This window comes from Taudactylus pleione, unplaced genomic scaffold (genome assembly GCF_031769625.1).
Source record: "Taudactylus pleione unplaced genomic scaffold, aTauple2 ptg001045l, whole genome shotgun sequence".
Taxonomy (NCBI): Eukaryota; Metazoa; Chordata; class Amphibia; order Anura; family Myobatrachidae; genus Taudactylus; species Taudactylus pleione.
The window spans coordinates 108,233-125,922 of record NW_028285446.1 but is presented as its reverse complement, the minus strand read 5'-3'; the positions used below and the strand labels follow the sequence as shown (position 1 = coordinate 125,922).

Sequence of the window (17,690 nt, the reverse complement as noted above, 5' to 3'; positions counted from 1 at the left end):
ATTATCTCACCATTACTTATAATATCATTCTCTATATATCTCATACTGTATACAGGCACAATAGGACAGCATTACCCTATGGCACCATGTATCATTATCTCACCATTACTTATAGAGAATGATATTATATATCTCATACTGTATACAGGCACAATAGGACAGCATTACCCTATGGCACCATGTATCATTATCTCACCATTACTTATAGAGAATGATATTATATATCTCATACTGTATACAGGCACAATAGGACAGTATTACCCTATAGCACCATGTGTCATTATCTCACCATTACTTATAGAGAATGATATTATATATCTCATACTGTATACAGGCACAATAGGACAGCATTACCCTATGGCACCATGTGTCATTATCTCACCATTACTTATAGAGAATGATATTATATCTCATACTGTATACAGGCACAATAGGACAGTATTACCCTATGGCACCATGTATCATTATCTCACCATTACTTATAGAGAATGATATTATATCTCATACTGTATACAGGCACAATAGGACAGCATTACCCTATGGCACCATGTATCATTATCTCACCATTACTTATAATATCATTCTCTATATATCTCATACTGTATACAGGCACAATAGGACAGCATTACCCTATGGCACCATGTATCATTATCTCACCATTACTTATAGAGAATGATATTATATATCTCATACTGTATACAGGCACAATAGGACAGCATTACCCTATGGCACCATGTATCATTATCTCACCATTACTTATAGAGAATGATATTATATATCTCATACTGTATACAGGCACAATAGGACAGTATTACCCTATAGCACCATGTGTCATTATCTCACCATTACTTATAGAGAATGATATTATATATCTCATACTGTATACAGGCACAATAGGACAGCATTACCCTATGGCACCATGTGTCATTATCTCACCATTACTTATAGAGAATGATATTATATCTCATACTGTATACAGGCACAATAGGACAGCATTACCCTATGGCACCATGTATCATTATCTCACCATTACTTATAGAGAATGATATTATATATCTCATACTGTATACAGGCACAATAGGACAGTATTACCCTATAGCACCATGTGTCATTATCTCACCATTACTTATAGAGAATGATATTATATATCTCATACTGTATACAGGCACAATAGGACAGCATTACCCTATGGCACCATGTGTCATTATCTCACCATTACTTATAGAGAATGATATTATATCTCATACTGTATACAGGCACAATAGGACAGCATTACCCTATGGCACCATGTATCATTATCTCACCATTACTTATAGAGAATGATATTATATATCTCATACTGTATACAGGCACAATAGGACAGCATTACCCTATGGCACCATGTATCATTATCTCACCATTACTTATAGAGAATGATATTATATATCTCATACTGTATACAGGCACAATAGGACAGTATTACCCTATAGCACCATGTGTCATTATCTCACCATTACTTATAGAGAATGATATTATATATCTCATACTGTATACAGGCACAATAGGACAGCATTACCCTATGGCACCATGTGTCATTATCTCACCATTACTTATAGAGAATGATATTATATCTCATACTGTATACAGGCACAATAGGACAGTATTACCCTATGGCACCATGTATCATTATCTCACCATTACTTATAGAGAATGATATTATATCTCTCATACTGTATACAGGCACAATAGGACAGTATTACCCTATGGCACCATGTATCATTATCTCACCATTACTTATAGAGAATGATATTATATCTCTCATACTGTATACAGGCACAATAGGACAGTATTACCCTATGGCACCATGTATCATTATCTCACCATTACTTATAGAGAATGATATTATATCTCTCATACTGTATACAGGCACAATAGGACAGTATTACCCTATAGCACCATGTGTCATTATCTCACCATTACTTATAGAGAATGATATTATATCTCATACTGTATACAGGCACAATAGGACAGTATTACCCTATGGCACCATGTATCATTATCTCACCATTACTTATAGAGAATGATATTATATCTCATACTGTATACAGGCACAATAGGACAGTATTACCCTATGGCACCATGTATCATTATCTCACCATTACTTATAGAGAATGATATTATATCTCATACTGTATACAGGCACAATAGGACAGTATTACCCTATGGCACCATGTATCATTATCTCACCATTACTTATAGAGAATGATATTATATCTCTCATACTGTATACAGGCACAATAGGACAGTATTACCCTATGGCACCATGTATCATTATCTCACCATTACTTATAGAGAATGATATTATATCTCATACTGTATACAGGCACAATAGGACAGCATTACCCTATGGCACCATGTATCATTATCTCACCATTACTTATAGAGAATGATATTATATATCTCATACTGTATACAGGCACAATAGGACAGTATTACCCTATGGCACCATGTATCATTATCTCACCATTACTTATAGAGAATGATATTATATCTCTCATACTGTATACAGGCACAATAGGACAGCATTACCCTATGGCACCATGTATCATTATCTCACCATTACTTATAGAGAATGATATTATATATATCTCATACTGTATACAGGCACAATAGGACAGTATTACCCTATAGCACCATGTATCATTATCTCACCATTACTTATAGAGAATGATATTATATCTCTCATACTGTATACAGGCACAGTAGGACAGAACAATTCTCTCATGGTATATTTCATCTTTAAGGTCAGCAACAGCCGTGCGGAGGACAGACGCTTCCGGCAAAGATTCCGTCTGGCGTTCAGGATAATTCCTTACAATCAGCAGAATAAAAGGGAGACTCGGTCCCGTTCTCTTCCTTACACAGGATCTTCTGACACATTATGGCCGCTCTCACGCACACAAACCTGCTGCTGCGTAATTCTGGCAGCCATTCCATATTGGCCGTGTAATTAAACATTTCACATTTATTTTTTTTTAACATTATTTTTGATGCTATAAAAAGTTTTTATATATTTTTCAATTAAAAATCAAATATTGCATTTCTGTTCAGACCAAACCTGTATCTACGGGTGAGTAGGGGATAAGGCACAGGAGAACAGCCAGACCCCAGCATTTGTAAAACGCAGTATAGCAAATGACAGCTAGAATTCTATTGGCTGCCATTGGTACATCAGTTCATTGATTCCCACGAGTATTGGCTCCGCTCACACAATGGCAGCCTCCATGGAACCTCAAGAAAAGATCTAAAAACGAAGTTAACAATTCACCGCGGGGAGTAGATTATTTCCCCCTCCAGTAAATATTTCATATAATACAGAATTGTAATCCTGCCAATGTATCTAGATGCTGGCAATAACCAATACAGGTCACAATCATTCCAGATCTCCACCACCCCCAGGAGGACAGAATTGGCGCACACTTAGCGGGCCAGAAACCGCCCACGGATCTGCTACAAGGAACATAAATGTCACAGACAGGCAGCACATCCATCACTGCGCCCGGGAATAAGTCATTGCGCAGATGTACTGGGCGCTGTGGGTTTCCTCCTGGTGGATTCAGTTTTTGTACTGGTATATTTTGCTTTGATGGCAGCCTCCCAGTTCTTCTTCTCCATCGTGTATAAACGCATTGCGGCCTGTGCGTCCTGGATCTACAAAAAACCGCAGACAGGAATATTTATAGAGAATATATCAGACGCCCCACAGCGGCTCCTCTTCCTTACAGGGTTGCGATTACTGTCCCAGCTGAGTGAACCCAACAAAGGTGCAGGACGGAGCACCCGGGCAAGGCGCATATTCCTGCATTACTGACAGCGCACAAAATGGCCGCCAAGTACATCATCCAGCACTAGACTAACGCACTGTAATACGACTGAACTGCTATTACCACACAAGGCTTATGGAAAGCACTAAACACAGACTGACGCAGAGGACATATACACCAACAAATAGCACGATGGGGCGCCATACTCACCGAGCAATGCTCGCCCGTCTGCACCCTCACATGCAGGATCTTCTCACACAGCAGTTTTAGCGATGGACGCCCGCTCTAAGAGGAAGTGACATGGGAAACCAATAAAGATGAGCTCTGGGAGTAATGCTACTAACTGCGGATTTCAGGTGCTTTGAGCCCTTATTGGTTACACACCGTGCGCTGGTGAGCGCCAGTGACTCAGCGATTACGGTGTGTATATACGTACGAGTAGTGTGGGTCACTGGCATTTGTTTCAGTGCGGCAGAGGATGGACTTTTTATATTATTATTAATAATATAAAGTGTTTGCTAACTAACAGGCAAAAATGGCATTGTGCAGTGCTTCCCCACCCCCTAAATAAAAACCTGCATCATATATTTGTATTTACTTGCTGTGTGGATTATAGTTTGTTACGTCAAATGTAAGTATTCCTAACAACGGGAGTTACGCTTTCTTTAGACAACTATAGTACAGTCAGCATATAAACGTAACAGAAATACTGCCACCTCCTGGCTGATGGAGGCAGTGCACCGATAGCCGGATTTCTACTTCAGGGTCCATAGGGGGTCCACAGGGTTGACCTTGGGGTATAGGTTGGGAACCAAATCTGGGCACCACGCAGTTAAAGCTTTTAGCTCCCAGGATGCACTTGGGTCCACTCTCCCTATAACCCCGCCCCCCAAGCCAGAGGCACCTCAGTTTAAGTTGGTGCCCGGCCGGAATCGGGTCACAGTTTAGTGCAGTGGGGAGCTGATTAGCAGCCCCTAAGCTTTATTTTTTCTGAAGGACAGAGTTTTTTATTTTTCCTTTGGATTCTTCAGAGCGGCAGCGTCAGACTGTCCATAGGACGTCTAAGCTGCCGCTCCGTCACCCCGCTGGCGCTGAGACGCCAGTACAGATCTGGGGATCTCAGCGGGACCCCAGAGTCTGTACTAGCCAGACTCTGCGGGCGCCCAGGACTGCTGCCGGATCCACGGGGAGCAGGTAAGGCGCGGGTCACCGCTTGCGGTGATCCGCGCATTTGAAATGCAGTCCTGTGCCTCCGGTCTCTGGGGACAGACCGGAGGCGCCGGCAGTGGCGGCGGGCCCCCCATACCCCGTGTGTCCACTAGACCACCAGGGACTTAGTGTTCGGTGCAGGGAGCCGGCGTCCCGGGGGTTAATAGCCGGCCAGGGGAGACAGCCTTCCCTGTTACAGCGGCTCCTCCCCTCAGCTCAGCGCGCCTTTCAGTATCCATAGTCTGGCGTCGCTGAGCTGCTTCCTCCGCGGGCCACGCTTCTTCTGAGGTCTCCAGCGGCCATTTTATCTCTGTGGTGCAGCAGAAATCTCTGGAGATGGCAGTGAGTCCAGTCCCCCTGCGTACCTCACAGTCAGGTCAGTGTACACAGCGCTGTAGCCTTCCCAGACACTGAATCTGGGTAAGTTGCATGCAGTGTAATAGTGCAGTATATTATATGACATGTTTATGTATATATGTATATATCTGCATTGTATGTGACTTATGCTAGTGCTGACTGTACTTTATTCTCTCACCTGTCAGTGTATATCTATCCCTTTTCTTATCTGCCCTAATACAGCTGTACTTGGGGTGGTTCTGAGACCTCACATTTATATACTTGTTAATATTTGTGAGGTTTGTCACATACTGTTGCGTGCTGCACGTTGCCATATTTTGAGTGGAACTGTGTGTTGCATACGCTGAAAATGGGTCCCTGCAGCTAATTTTTAGTTTCAGTCAGGACCAGTATAGCGCTGCTTGATGGCAAGGCTTGGTCAGATATGTCTGACCAGGAGATAGAGCGTTATACTGCACCCATTTTTACTATCCTGCAAGCCATGTGCTGCAGGTGTTAGTGCGGAGGATTTAACTCTTAAAGGGTTCTGTATGTGGCGTCATCGGGTGCCGGTCCCTTTCACGACCCCCTTGGGCGGTTTGTTTTCTCGGGATCCTCTTAATTGCGGATCGCCGGGCGGGCCCCATTGTTGTACCTCACTTGGGGTTACTTCACCATACTGCCCTTTTCATCTCAGGGTATCTCGCAGCTTCTTGCACTCTTCCCCCTGTGACACAGACTACCGCTCCCTACAGGGTTTTTTTCGAGTATATGAATTCCCCCTGGTGCCACCATAGTCTGTCATGCCCCTTGCAGGGATTACCACAACAGCCACCCTGGGTGGATGTCGTTTTTCTATGAAACGCAAATTGGCGTGGTGGACGCCCTGTGGTTACTTCCCACTTGGCTCTACCGTGAACTGGATACTGTTTTGGGCTCTTTCCCTCTTACACGGGGGGAAGCCTATCTCAAGTATTTTTATCCCTGTTTTAGGGCTGGTAGCAGGTCCATTCTGGTTAGAGTGAATGTTGACCTGCACCTGTATCATACACCCTCAGTCTTACGTGCCTTCTGGGTCCCTGTTGCTGACTAGCGGGTGGATCGCATAGCGGGACTCTGGCTGTTGCCAGATATGAGGTATTACAACAGTGTTTGGTCTCCTGTCCCAAATTCCCTGAGGGTCATCACGAGCTCCTCCTGGGGTGGATGGGCGTGTTACTCGTCTGATTAGACGTTACTACGCATCCCATTCCTGCGTGGTCGGATTCTTCTGATCCGTAGGTGGTAACTCTGCCTGAAATCAGTATACTCGCTTTCAGGGGTTGTTACCCATCCTACCATGGCTATAGCATGGTTGGTTAATACTATTACATACTGAGCTGATGCATTTGTAATGTTTTTCCCCTCCAACACGTCTGGGGTTCAAGTGTATTTGGTCGCTCACGTAATATATGCAGTTGTCATAGGTGGACATGCCTATATTGGATACCAGTCTCCTAACTTTCAGAGTTCCGGCTGCGACGGTATCCTCCGTAATACCCTATGGCTGCGCTCTGGGAATGCAGAGGTGCAGATACCATCTATAGGGTATATCTTGTTGGGTCCTGACCTTGACAGTGGCAGTACAAATTTCCCGCCGTCAGCTATGCTCACTACGGGGCCTCAGACTATTAAGTCTTTTTGTCCTCTGGGTCAGCCTAAAGGTCTGTTTCTTCATAGACTGTCGGCCTTTACAAGGGCCGACATATCCAGTTCCGAGCAGACCTGGACTGCCAGCCGATCCTGCTTCTGAACCTACGGATATATCGTCAGCCTGACGAGACAGGCCTACCACTGGGAGATGGCGATTTCTCAGTTTGCCCGGTACTAGTGTCTAGTTGCCGCGGCTACGTGGGTAGGAGGGTACGCACTCTCTTTGCTCAGGCGGCCTATTTCCATGTGATGGTACGCAGGCCCTTATTCGGAACAGGGCCTTACAAATCCAGAAAGCTATACAGTTGTTGCGGTAAGCGGAGCTAATTGGGCCATCCCCACTTTCTCAGCGAGGGACTGGTTGTTCTGCTTTCTTTCTGGTGCGGTGGCTGAATGGTCCTCTTTGGCCTATTCTCTGTCTCAATTCCCCGAACCAGTTCCTAAAGCTACCTGGGTTCAGGAAGCAATCCCTATGCTCCATCATACTATGTTTGGAACCCGGGGACTTTATGGTATCACTGGATATACAGGACACGTGCCTACGGGTACTTACAGAGACCTTACCTCAGCATGGACTGAGGTTTGCTGTATCACAGCACTTACGATTTTTCGGGCTCTGCCTGTTGGGACTGATCTCAGCCCCACAGGGGTTTACCAGCGTTTTGGATTTTCTGACAGTTCTTCTGTTCAGTATATCCCAATGCTCCTGTACCTGGATGGCCTCCTGCTCTTAGCAGGATCACCGGGGTACTTTACAGCCGGGTCTGGTTGACTGTGGGTTCTTCAGGGTGCAGACGTTTAATCAAGGGGAAAAAAGTCCTCCCTGCATCCCTCTCTGGGTATTCTTCACCTAGGAGCCCTGCTGGATTCTCAAAATCTGAGAATTCTTCTGGCATAAGACGGCATCTCCACTCTTCCATTAGGAGTACATGGATGTCTGCGCAGTCGCCATATGTCTTTACACTCTGGGATGCATGGTCCACTATTCAGTGTCTGCCTTTGGAAGGGTGGAATGGGCTCAGTTCCATTCCAGGCCTTTCCATAATTGGCTTATCTCCAGATGGAACGAGTTTTTTCTGTCGGATCACTGTTCAAACGATGATGCCCCTCCCCCCCCCCCCCCCCCCCGAGGCAAGACGGTCCCTTTTCGGGTGACTATGGCCATCTCGTCCAGGGTATTCTTTGCTAAGGACAGTGTCTGGTTCGCATCCATTTCAGTGCAATTGGATGTCTGTCGATTCCACCCTGTCAATTAACTGGTTGGAACTTTAGCCTGTCTTGGGCTTCACTCTGGCATAGCCCTTGTTTCCAGGTGAACCTGAAAAAGTTCAGTCCGACAGGGTCAGAACAGTGGCTTCCTTTTTAGCAATACTGTTCGTTGGGTGGCAATGTCAGGTATGTCATACATTCGGGCATTGTCTGAGGGTCTCCTCCCGACCATCTCGACAGTGTTCATTTCGGGTGCTCTCCATTGGGAAGCGGGAGTCCTCAGCCGTCACAACGTGCATCCAGGGGACTAGTCTCTTCCCCAAGAGAGGTTTCATCTCCTGGTGAGCAGGGGGGGGGGGGCCCTCCTGAGGTGACACTCATGGCCTTCTGATTCTATCACACTATGGTGTTACAGTCCAACTCTGGGGATTCTGAAGCAACCTTCAGTGACTCTTTGTCGGTGAAGGGGTTCTTCCAATTTGCGTACCTGTGTTCTCCAGTCTCCATTCTTCCTCGAGGGAAGTGTTTCAATAGAGACAGAGATGCTTTCCTGCTGGTGGCTCCTGATTGCCCCAGATGTCAGGGGTACTTGGTTTTTCGGAGTCTCTCCATCGATACTCCATTCCTGATGCTTCGCTACCCAGACCTGTTGTCTCAGGGTCCTGGGGTTTGCCTTGGACCTGGGTCGTTTGTCTTTGACTACGTCCCTATAGTGGTCTTACGGCTTCCCTGGCTTTGTCATCGTTGGAATGATTGGAGCACATGGATCAGCTTTTGCTGGGACCTACCACAATCTGTGGCAGCCATAATTCTTATGGTATTATACCTATCAATACGATCCTCTGGTGTCCAGGATTTCTGGCATTCCTTCCGGCTGGCTTGGGTTTCTCCCTCGGCCTGGCCTTCCTGACAGTGCAGATCTCTACACTGTCAGTATGATTAGGTTATGGAATTGCTCCGCTCTGATATCCAGTTCATCCTTTGGAGTGTTTTCTGGATTATGCCTCCATTTGTCCTCCCTAGGGTCTCCTTGGGAGTTAGGAGTGGTTCTTCGTTAACTCCGGGGAAAGTTAATGGAACCGCTGGTTGTAATAGCCATTACATGGTCTATTGCTTTGGCTTTCTCTCTTTCTATCAGGGAGTTTATGTCAACCAGGTGAGTGTCGGAATTGGGAGCGTTCTCATGTGGCTCCCTCTTCTGGAGGGCATCTTGTTAGGGTGTGAGTTGCTCTCACCCTGTGTTTCTTCTTAGTGATTTTCAGGTTCCATATTATTATGGAACTTATGGTGCGGCCATTCAGTCCCCAGTCCTCTCGGCTGGTGTGGCCTCATTGACTGTGGTCCGGCCTCTGTGGATTTATGTGATCCATTCAAGTTCCTGACGGAAATCGGACTCCTTATTGGTGGTCTGAGATTTCTGGTTTTAACAGGAAAGGATGGCCGGCCTATGGCCATATGTTGGCTGGACGGCCTCGTATGTCTTCTTCAGGGGCCTACCCATGGGTAGGCCTTTCTGTTGTTGCTGCTTGTTTTTTCTCGGGCCATGTAACCCTCGTGGGTGGCTCGCGGTGGCGCCTTGGCTGGTTTGCCTTGCTAGGTGGCCACCTGGTCTTCTGTCTACACCTTTTTAAGGTTCTAGGCATTGTTTTCCTTTGCCTCTCAGGATGCTTCCTTTTTGGCGGCGGATTCTCCTCTCAGCACAGGAGCGTCCCCTCCCTTGGTTGAACTACTTTGGGACATCCCCAAGGTCAACCCTGTGGACCCCCTATGGACCCTGAAGTAGAAAACAAGAGATATGGTAAGAACTTACCTTTGTTATCTCTGTTTCTACGAAGTCCATAGGGTCCACAGGGCGCCCGCCCTGACGCACCTGGCTTCAAATGGGCTGTGTGACTGGTCACCGGTTTTCCGTCTCCCATTTCTGTGAGTATGGTTATCGAGTGTTCCAGTTTTCTCCTCCTCCGGCCTTTGGCTACTTACAAACTGAGGTGCCTCTGGCTGGGGGGAGGGGTTATAGGGAGAGTGGACCCAAGTGCATCCTGGGAGCTAAAAGCTTTAACTGCGTGGTGCCCGGATTTGGTTCCCAACCTATACCCCAAGGTCAACCCTGTGGACCCTATGGACTTCGTAGAAACAGAGATAACAAAGGTAAGTTCTTACCATATCTCTTGTTTTTAATGTAAGATGACAGATCGGGCCCGGCCTGCTTTTACTAGAACATCCACCAATGTGTGTGTAGTAATTATACAGCAATATAACAGGGCAGAAGTATATAAATGTCTGTATAGAAGCTCTAATGGCTGAGGCACAGGTAGAAGCTGCTTTGTGGTGTAAGCATCCTGTATCACAGCCATAATATATTCTCATATATCCCTGAGTAAGAGACACTTCTCAGACACAGCGGTGAATCCCTAAGGACCAGACAGGACCCTGTACGAGGACTGAACTTACCTTCACCTGCTGTTTGAACGGTTTATATCTCTGGGTGTCTCTGACGGACTTTTTAGGATGATCCAAGAAGAGAATCTGAGCAGAGTTGGTGGAAAAATATCACAAGTTTAAAACTTCCCTGAAGGAACAATCAGTGTTTAGTGTTATATCGGCTCAATAGCGTAATAATACAATGCCCCCTCCCCTATACACAGGCAGTATGTGTCACATGTAACGTGTCATTATACCGGCCAGACACCATGCTAATACAGTGCCCCCCTCCCCTATACACAGGCAGTATGTGTAGTGTTACATGTAACGTGTCATTATACCGGCCAGACACCATGCTAATACAGTACCCCCCCTCCCCTATACACAGGCAGTATGTGTCACATGTAACGGGTAATTATACCGGCCAGACACCATGCTAATACAGTGCCCCCCTCCCCTATACACAGGCAGTATGTGTAGTGTCACATGTAACGTGTCATTATACCGGCCAGACACCATGCTAATACAGTGCCCCCCTCCCCTATACACAGGCAGTATGTGTAGTGTCACATGTAACGTGTCATTATACCGGCCTCACGCCATGCTAATACAGTGCCCCCCTCCACTATACACAGGCAGTATGTGTCACATGTAACGTGTCATTATACCGGCCAGACACCATGCTAATACAGTGCCCCCCTCCCCTATACACAGGCAGTATGTGTCACATGTAACGGGTAATTATACCAGCCAGACACCATGCTAATACAGTGCCCCCCTCCCCTATACACAGGCAGTATGTGTAGTGTCACATGTAACGTGTCATTATACCGGCCAGACACCATGCTAATACAGTGCCCCCCTCCCCTATACACAGGCAGTATGTGTAGTGTCACATGTAACGTGTCATTATACCGGCCTCACACCATGCTAATACAGTGCCTCCCTCCCCTATACACAGGCAGTATGTGTCACATGTAACGTGTTATTATACCGGCCTCACACCATGATAATAAAGTGCCCCCCTCCCCTATACACAGGCAGTATGTGTAGTGTCACATGTAACGTGTTATTATACCGGCCCCAAACCATGATAATACAGTGCCCCCTCCCCTATACACAGGCAGTATGTGTAGTGTCACATGTAACGTGTCATTATACCGGCCTCACACCATGATAATACAGTGCCCCCCTCCCCTATACACAGGCAGTATGTGTCACATGTAACGTGTCATTATACCGGCCTCACACCATGCTAATACAGTACCCCCCTCCCCTATACACAGGCAGTATGTGTCACATGTAACGTGTCATTATACCGGCCAGACACCATGCTAATACAGTACCCCCCTCCCCTATACACAGGCAGTATGTGTAGTGTTACATGTAACGTGGTATTATACCGGCCCCAAACCATGATAATACAGTGCCCCCCTCCCCTATACACAGGCAGTATGTGTAGTGTTACATGTAACGTGTTATTATACCGGCCTCACACCAAGCTAACACAGTACCCCCCTCCCCTATACACAGGCAGTATGTGTAGTGTTACATGTAACGTGTTATTATACCGGCCCCAAACCATGATAATACAGTGCGCCCCTCCCCTATACATAGGCAGTATGTGTAGTGTCACATGTAACGTGTTATTATACCGGCCTCACACCATGATAATACAGTGCCCCCCTCCCCTATACACAGGCAGTATGTGTCACATGTAACGTGTCATTATACCGGCCAGACACCATGCTAATACTGCCTGTGTATAGGGGAGGGGGGAACTGTATTAGCATGGTGTCTGGCCGGTATAATGACACGTTACATGTGACACATACTGCCTGTGTATAGGGGAGGGGGGAACTGTATTAGCATGGTGTCTGGCCGGTATAATGACACGTTACATGTGACACATACTGCCTGTGTATAGGGGAGGGGGGAACTGTATGTGTAGTGTTACATGTAACGTGTTATTATACCGGCCAGACACCATGCAAATACAGTGCCCCCCTCCTCTATACACAGGCAGTATGTGTAGTGTTACATGTAACGTGTTATTATACCGACCTCACACCATGATAATACAGTGCCCCCCTCCCCTATGCACAGGCAGTATGTGTAGTGTCACATGTAACGTGTGATTATACCGGCCTCACACCATGCTAATACAGTGGCCCCCTCCCCTATACACAGGCAGTATGTGTAGTGTCACATGTAACGTGTTATTATACCGGCCTCACACCATGCTAATACAGTGCCCCCCTCCCCTATACACAGGCAGTATGTGTCACATGTAACGTGTCATTATACCGGCCAGACACCATGCTAATACAGTACCCCCCTCCCCTATACACAGGCAGTATGTGTAGTGTTACATGTAACGTGGTATTATACCGGCCCCAAACCATGATAATACAGTGCCCCCCTCCCCTATACACAGGCAGTATGTGTAGTGTTACATGTAACGTGTTATTATACCGGCCTCACACCAAGCTAACACAGTACCCCCCTCCCCTATACACAGGCAGTATGTGTAGTGTTACATGTAACGTGTTATTATACCGGCCCCAAACCATGATAATACAGTGCGCCCCTCCCCTATACATAGGCAGTATGTGTAGTGTCACATGTAACGTGTTATTATACCGGCCTCACACCATGATAATACAGTGCCCCCCTCCCCTATACACAGGCAGTATGTGTCACATGTAACGTGTCATTATACCGGCCAGACACCATGCTAATACTGCCTGTGTATAGGGGAGGGGGGAACTGTATTAGCATGGTGTCTGGCCGGTATAATGACACGTTACATGTGACACATACTGCCTGTGTATAGGGGAGGGGGGAACTGTATTAGCATGGTGTCTGGCCGGTATAATGACACGTTACATGTGACACATACTGCCTGTGTATAGGGGAGGGGGGAACTGTATGTGTAGTGTTACATGTAACGTGTTATTATACCGGCCAGACACCATGCAAATACAGTGCCCCCCTCCTCTATACACAGGCAGTATGTGTAGTGTTACATGTAACGTGTTATTATACCGACCTCACACCATGATAATACAGTGCCCCCCTCCCCTATGCACAGGCAGTATGTGTAGTGTCACATGTAACGTGTGATTATACCGGCCTCACACCATGCTAATACAGTGGCCCCCTCCCCTATACACAGGCAGTATGTGTAGTGTCACATGTAACGTGTTATTATACCGGCCTCACACCATGCTAATACAGTGCCCCCCTCCCCTATACACAGGCAGTATGTGTCACATGTAACGTGTTATTATACCGGCCAGACACCATGATAATACAGTGCCCCCCTCCCCTATACACAGGCAGTATGTGTAGTGTCACATGTAACGTGTTATTATACCGGCCTCACACCATGATAATACAGTGCCCCCCTCCCCTATACACAGGCAGTATGTGTAGTGTCACATGTAAAGTGTCATTATACCACAGGACTGCTAGAAGACACGTCCGTTACCTTCAGGTCATTGTGCACGGCGTGGCCGACCAGGATCCGTCCTTTGAGTATGTCCGACACCTCTTTCTGCACAACCTTGAAGTCTTCACCTGCAACACAGATAATCGGCTTTTACACCGAGATCCTCGTAGCGTGGCACATTGTACATCCATGTAACTACAGGTGGCAGTGACCAGTGTACACGCAAACAACAAACTTTATAATCTAGATTAGTGACTCATAGAAGAAACCTGTAAGAAATATTATACAGATTGTTCAAATACAGCTTACGTCCGTGCGCTCCATTTCCTGTTAAAACATGACACGTGAGTATCGTCCGACTCGATAGCGCCAAGCGTTTTTTCTGTGCAACTTATTACTTTCAAATGTGTCTTATTCGCACAGCGATTCACAAGCAGCTTCTGCTGATTAAAATGGTATGGAGCATGCCTGTATTCTGTGACTGACTGCTACGGTATCTGCATGTGATACGCTACGTTACAGTGTTACAGCCGCTGCTACAGTCACAGACACTAACATAGCGCTTCACATGCAGATACACCCACAGTCACTATAACGTAGCATTTCACATACAGATACACCCACAGTCACTGACACTAACGTAGCGCTTCACATACAGATACACCCACATTCACTGACACTGTAACGTAGCGCTTCACATGCAGATACACCCACAGTCACTGACACTGTAACGTAGCGCTTCACATGCAGATACACCCGCAGTCACTGGCACTGTAACGTAGCGCTTCACATGCAGATACACCCGCAGACACTGACACTAACGTAGCGCTTCACAGGCAGATACACCCACAGTCACTGACACTGTAACGTAGCGCTTCACATGCAGATACACCCACAGTCACTGACACTAACTTAGCGCTTCACATGCAGATACACCCACAGTCACTGACACTGTAACGTAGCATTTCACATAGACACCCACAGTCACTGACACTATAACGTAGCGCTTCACATGCAGATACACACACAGTCACTGACACTGTAACGTAGCATTTCACATGCAGATACACCCACAGTCACTGACACTGTAACGTAGCATTTCACATACAGATACACCCGCAGTCACTGACACTGTAACGTAGCGCTTCACATGCAGATACACCCCCAGTCACAGACACTATAACGTAGAGCTTCACAGAGAGAGACACCCACAGTCACTGACACTGTAACGTAGCATTTCACAGACAGATACATCCGCAGTCACTGACACTGTAACGTAGCATTTCACATACAGATACACCCGCAGTCACTGACACTGTAACGTAGCGCTTCACATGCAGATACACCCGAAGTCACTGACACTGTAACGTAGCATTTCACATACAAATACACCCACAGTCACTGACACTGTAACGTAGCGCTTCACATACAGATACACCCACATTCACTGACACTGTAACGTAGCGCTTCACATGCAGATACACCCACAGTCACTGACACTGTAACGTAGCGCTTCACATGCAGATACACCCGCAGTCACTGACACTGTAACGTAGCGCTTCACAGGCAGATACACCCACAGTCACTGACACTAACGTAGCGCTTCACATGCAGATACACCCACAGTCACTGACACTAACGTAGCGCTTCACATGCAGATACACCCACAGTCACTGACACTGACACTGTAACGTAGCGCTTCACATGCAGATACACCCGCAGTCACTGACACTGTAACGTAGCATTTCACATGCAGATACACCCACAGTCACTGACACTGTAACGTAGCATTTCACATACAAATACACCCACAGTCACTGACACTGTAACGTAGCGCTTCACATGCAGATACACCCCCAGTCACAGACACTATAACGTAGAGCTTCACAGAGAGAGACACCCACAGTCACTGACACTGTAACGTAGCATTTCACATACAGATACACCCGCAGTCACTGACACTGTAACGTAGCGCTTCACATGCAGATACACCCACAGTCACTGACACTGTAACGTAGCATTTCACATGCAGATACACCCAGAGTCACTGACACAAACGTAGAGCTTCACATGCAGATACACCCGCAGTCACTGACACTGTAACGTAGCGCTTCACATACAGATACACGCTCAGTCACTGACTCTGTAACGTAGTGCTTCACATGCAGATACACCCACAGTCACTGACACTACCTAGCGCTTCACATGCAGATACACCCACAGTCACTGACACTACCTAGCGCTTCACATACAGATACACCCGCAGTCACTGACACTGTAACGTAGCGCTTCACATGCAGATACACCCGAAGTCACTGACACTGTAACGTAGCATTTCACATAGACACCCACAGTCACTGACACTGTAACGTAGTTTTTCACATGCAGATACACCCACAGTCACAGACACTAACGTAGCGCTTCACATGCAGATACACCCCCAGTCACAGCCACTGACACTGTAACGTAGCGCTTCACATGCAGATACACCCGCAGTCACTGACACTGTAACGTAGCATTTCACATGCAGATACACCCACAGTCACTGACACTGTAACGTAGCATTTCACATACAAATACACCCACAGTCACTGACACTGTAACGTAGCGCTTCACATGCAGATACACCCCCAGTCACAGACACTATAACGTAGAGCTTCACAGAGAGAGACACCCACAGTCACTGACACTGTAACGTAGCATTTCACATACAGATACACCCGCAGTCACTGACACTGTAACGTAGCGCTTCACATGCAGATACACCCACAGTCACTGACACTGTAACGTAGCATTTCACATGCAGATACACCCAGAGTCACTGACACAAACGTAGAGCTTCACATGCAGATACACCCGCAGTCACTGACACTGTAACGTAGCGCTTCACATACAGATACACGCTCAGTCACTGACTCTGTAACGTAGTGCTTCACATGCAGATACACCCACAGTCACTGACACTACCTAGCGCTTCACATGCAGATACACCCACAGTCACTGACACTACCTAGCGCTTCACATACAGATACACCCGCAGTCACTGACACTGTAACGTAGCGCTTCACATGCAGATACACCCGAAGTCACTGACACTATAACGTAGCGCTTCACATACAGATACACCCGCAGTCACTGACACTAACGTAGCGCTTCACATGCAGATACACCCACAGTCACAGCCACTGTAACGTAGCGCTTCACATGCAGATACACCCCCAGTCAGACACTGTAACGTAGCGCTTCACATGCAGATACACCCGAAGTCACTGACACAGTAACGAAGCGCTTCACATGCAGATACACCCGCAGTCACTGACACTGTAACGTAGCGCTTCACATGCAGATACACCCACAGTCACAGCCACTGTAACGTAGCGCTTCACATGCAGATACACCCCCAGTCAGACACTGTAACGTAGCGCTTCACATGCAGATACACCCACAGTCACTGACACTGTAACGTAGCGCTTCACATGCAGATACACCCAGTCACAGCCACTGTAACGTAGCGCTTCACATGCAGATACACCCACAGTCGCTGACACTATAACGTAGCGCTTCAC

General features: G+C 46.7%; 2 protein-coding genes across 6 annotated transcripts in view; one reads left to right on the top strand and one right to left on the bottom strand.

The window, feature by feature from the left end:
• Positions 1-4,376, top strand: part of STKLD1 (serine/threonine kinase like domain containing 1) — a 48,166-nt gene extending 43,790 nt beyond the window's left edge. For both annotated transcript variants that reach the window (XM_088461418.1, XM_088461417.1), the window contains one exon: positions 2,784-4,376. In XM_088461418.1, coding sequence (XP_088317544.1) covers positions 2,784-2,869 — 86 coding nt within the window. In that variant the 3' untranslated portion in view covers positions 2,870-4,376. The remainder of the gene's footprint in view (positions 1-2,783) is intronic.
• Positions 2,987-17,690, bottom strand: part of REXO4 (RNA exonuclease 4) — a 42,753-nt gene continuing 28,049 nt past the window's right edge. For all 4 annotated transcript variants that reach the window (XM_088461421.1, XM_088461419.1, XM_088461423.1 and 1 more), the window contains exons 6-9: positions 14,164-14,252; positions 10,701-10,775; positions 4,014-4,088; positions 2,987-3,690 (exon numbers count right to left, since the gene is read on the bottom strand). In XM_088461421.1, coding sequence (XP_088317547.1) covers positions 3,550-3,690; positions 4,014-4,088; positions 10,701-10,775; positions 14,164-14,252 — 380 coding nt within the window. In that variant the 3' untranslated portion in view covers positions 2,987-3,549. The remainder of the gene's footprint in view (positions 3,691-4,013; positions 4,089-10,700; positions 10,776-14,163; positions 14,253-17,690) is intronic.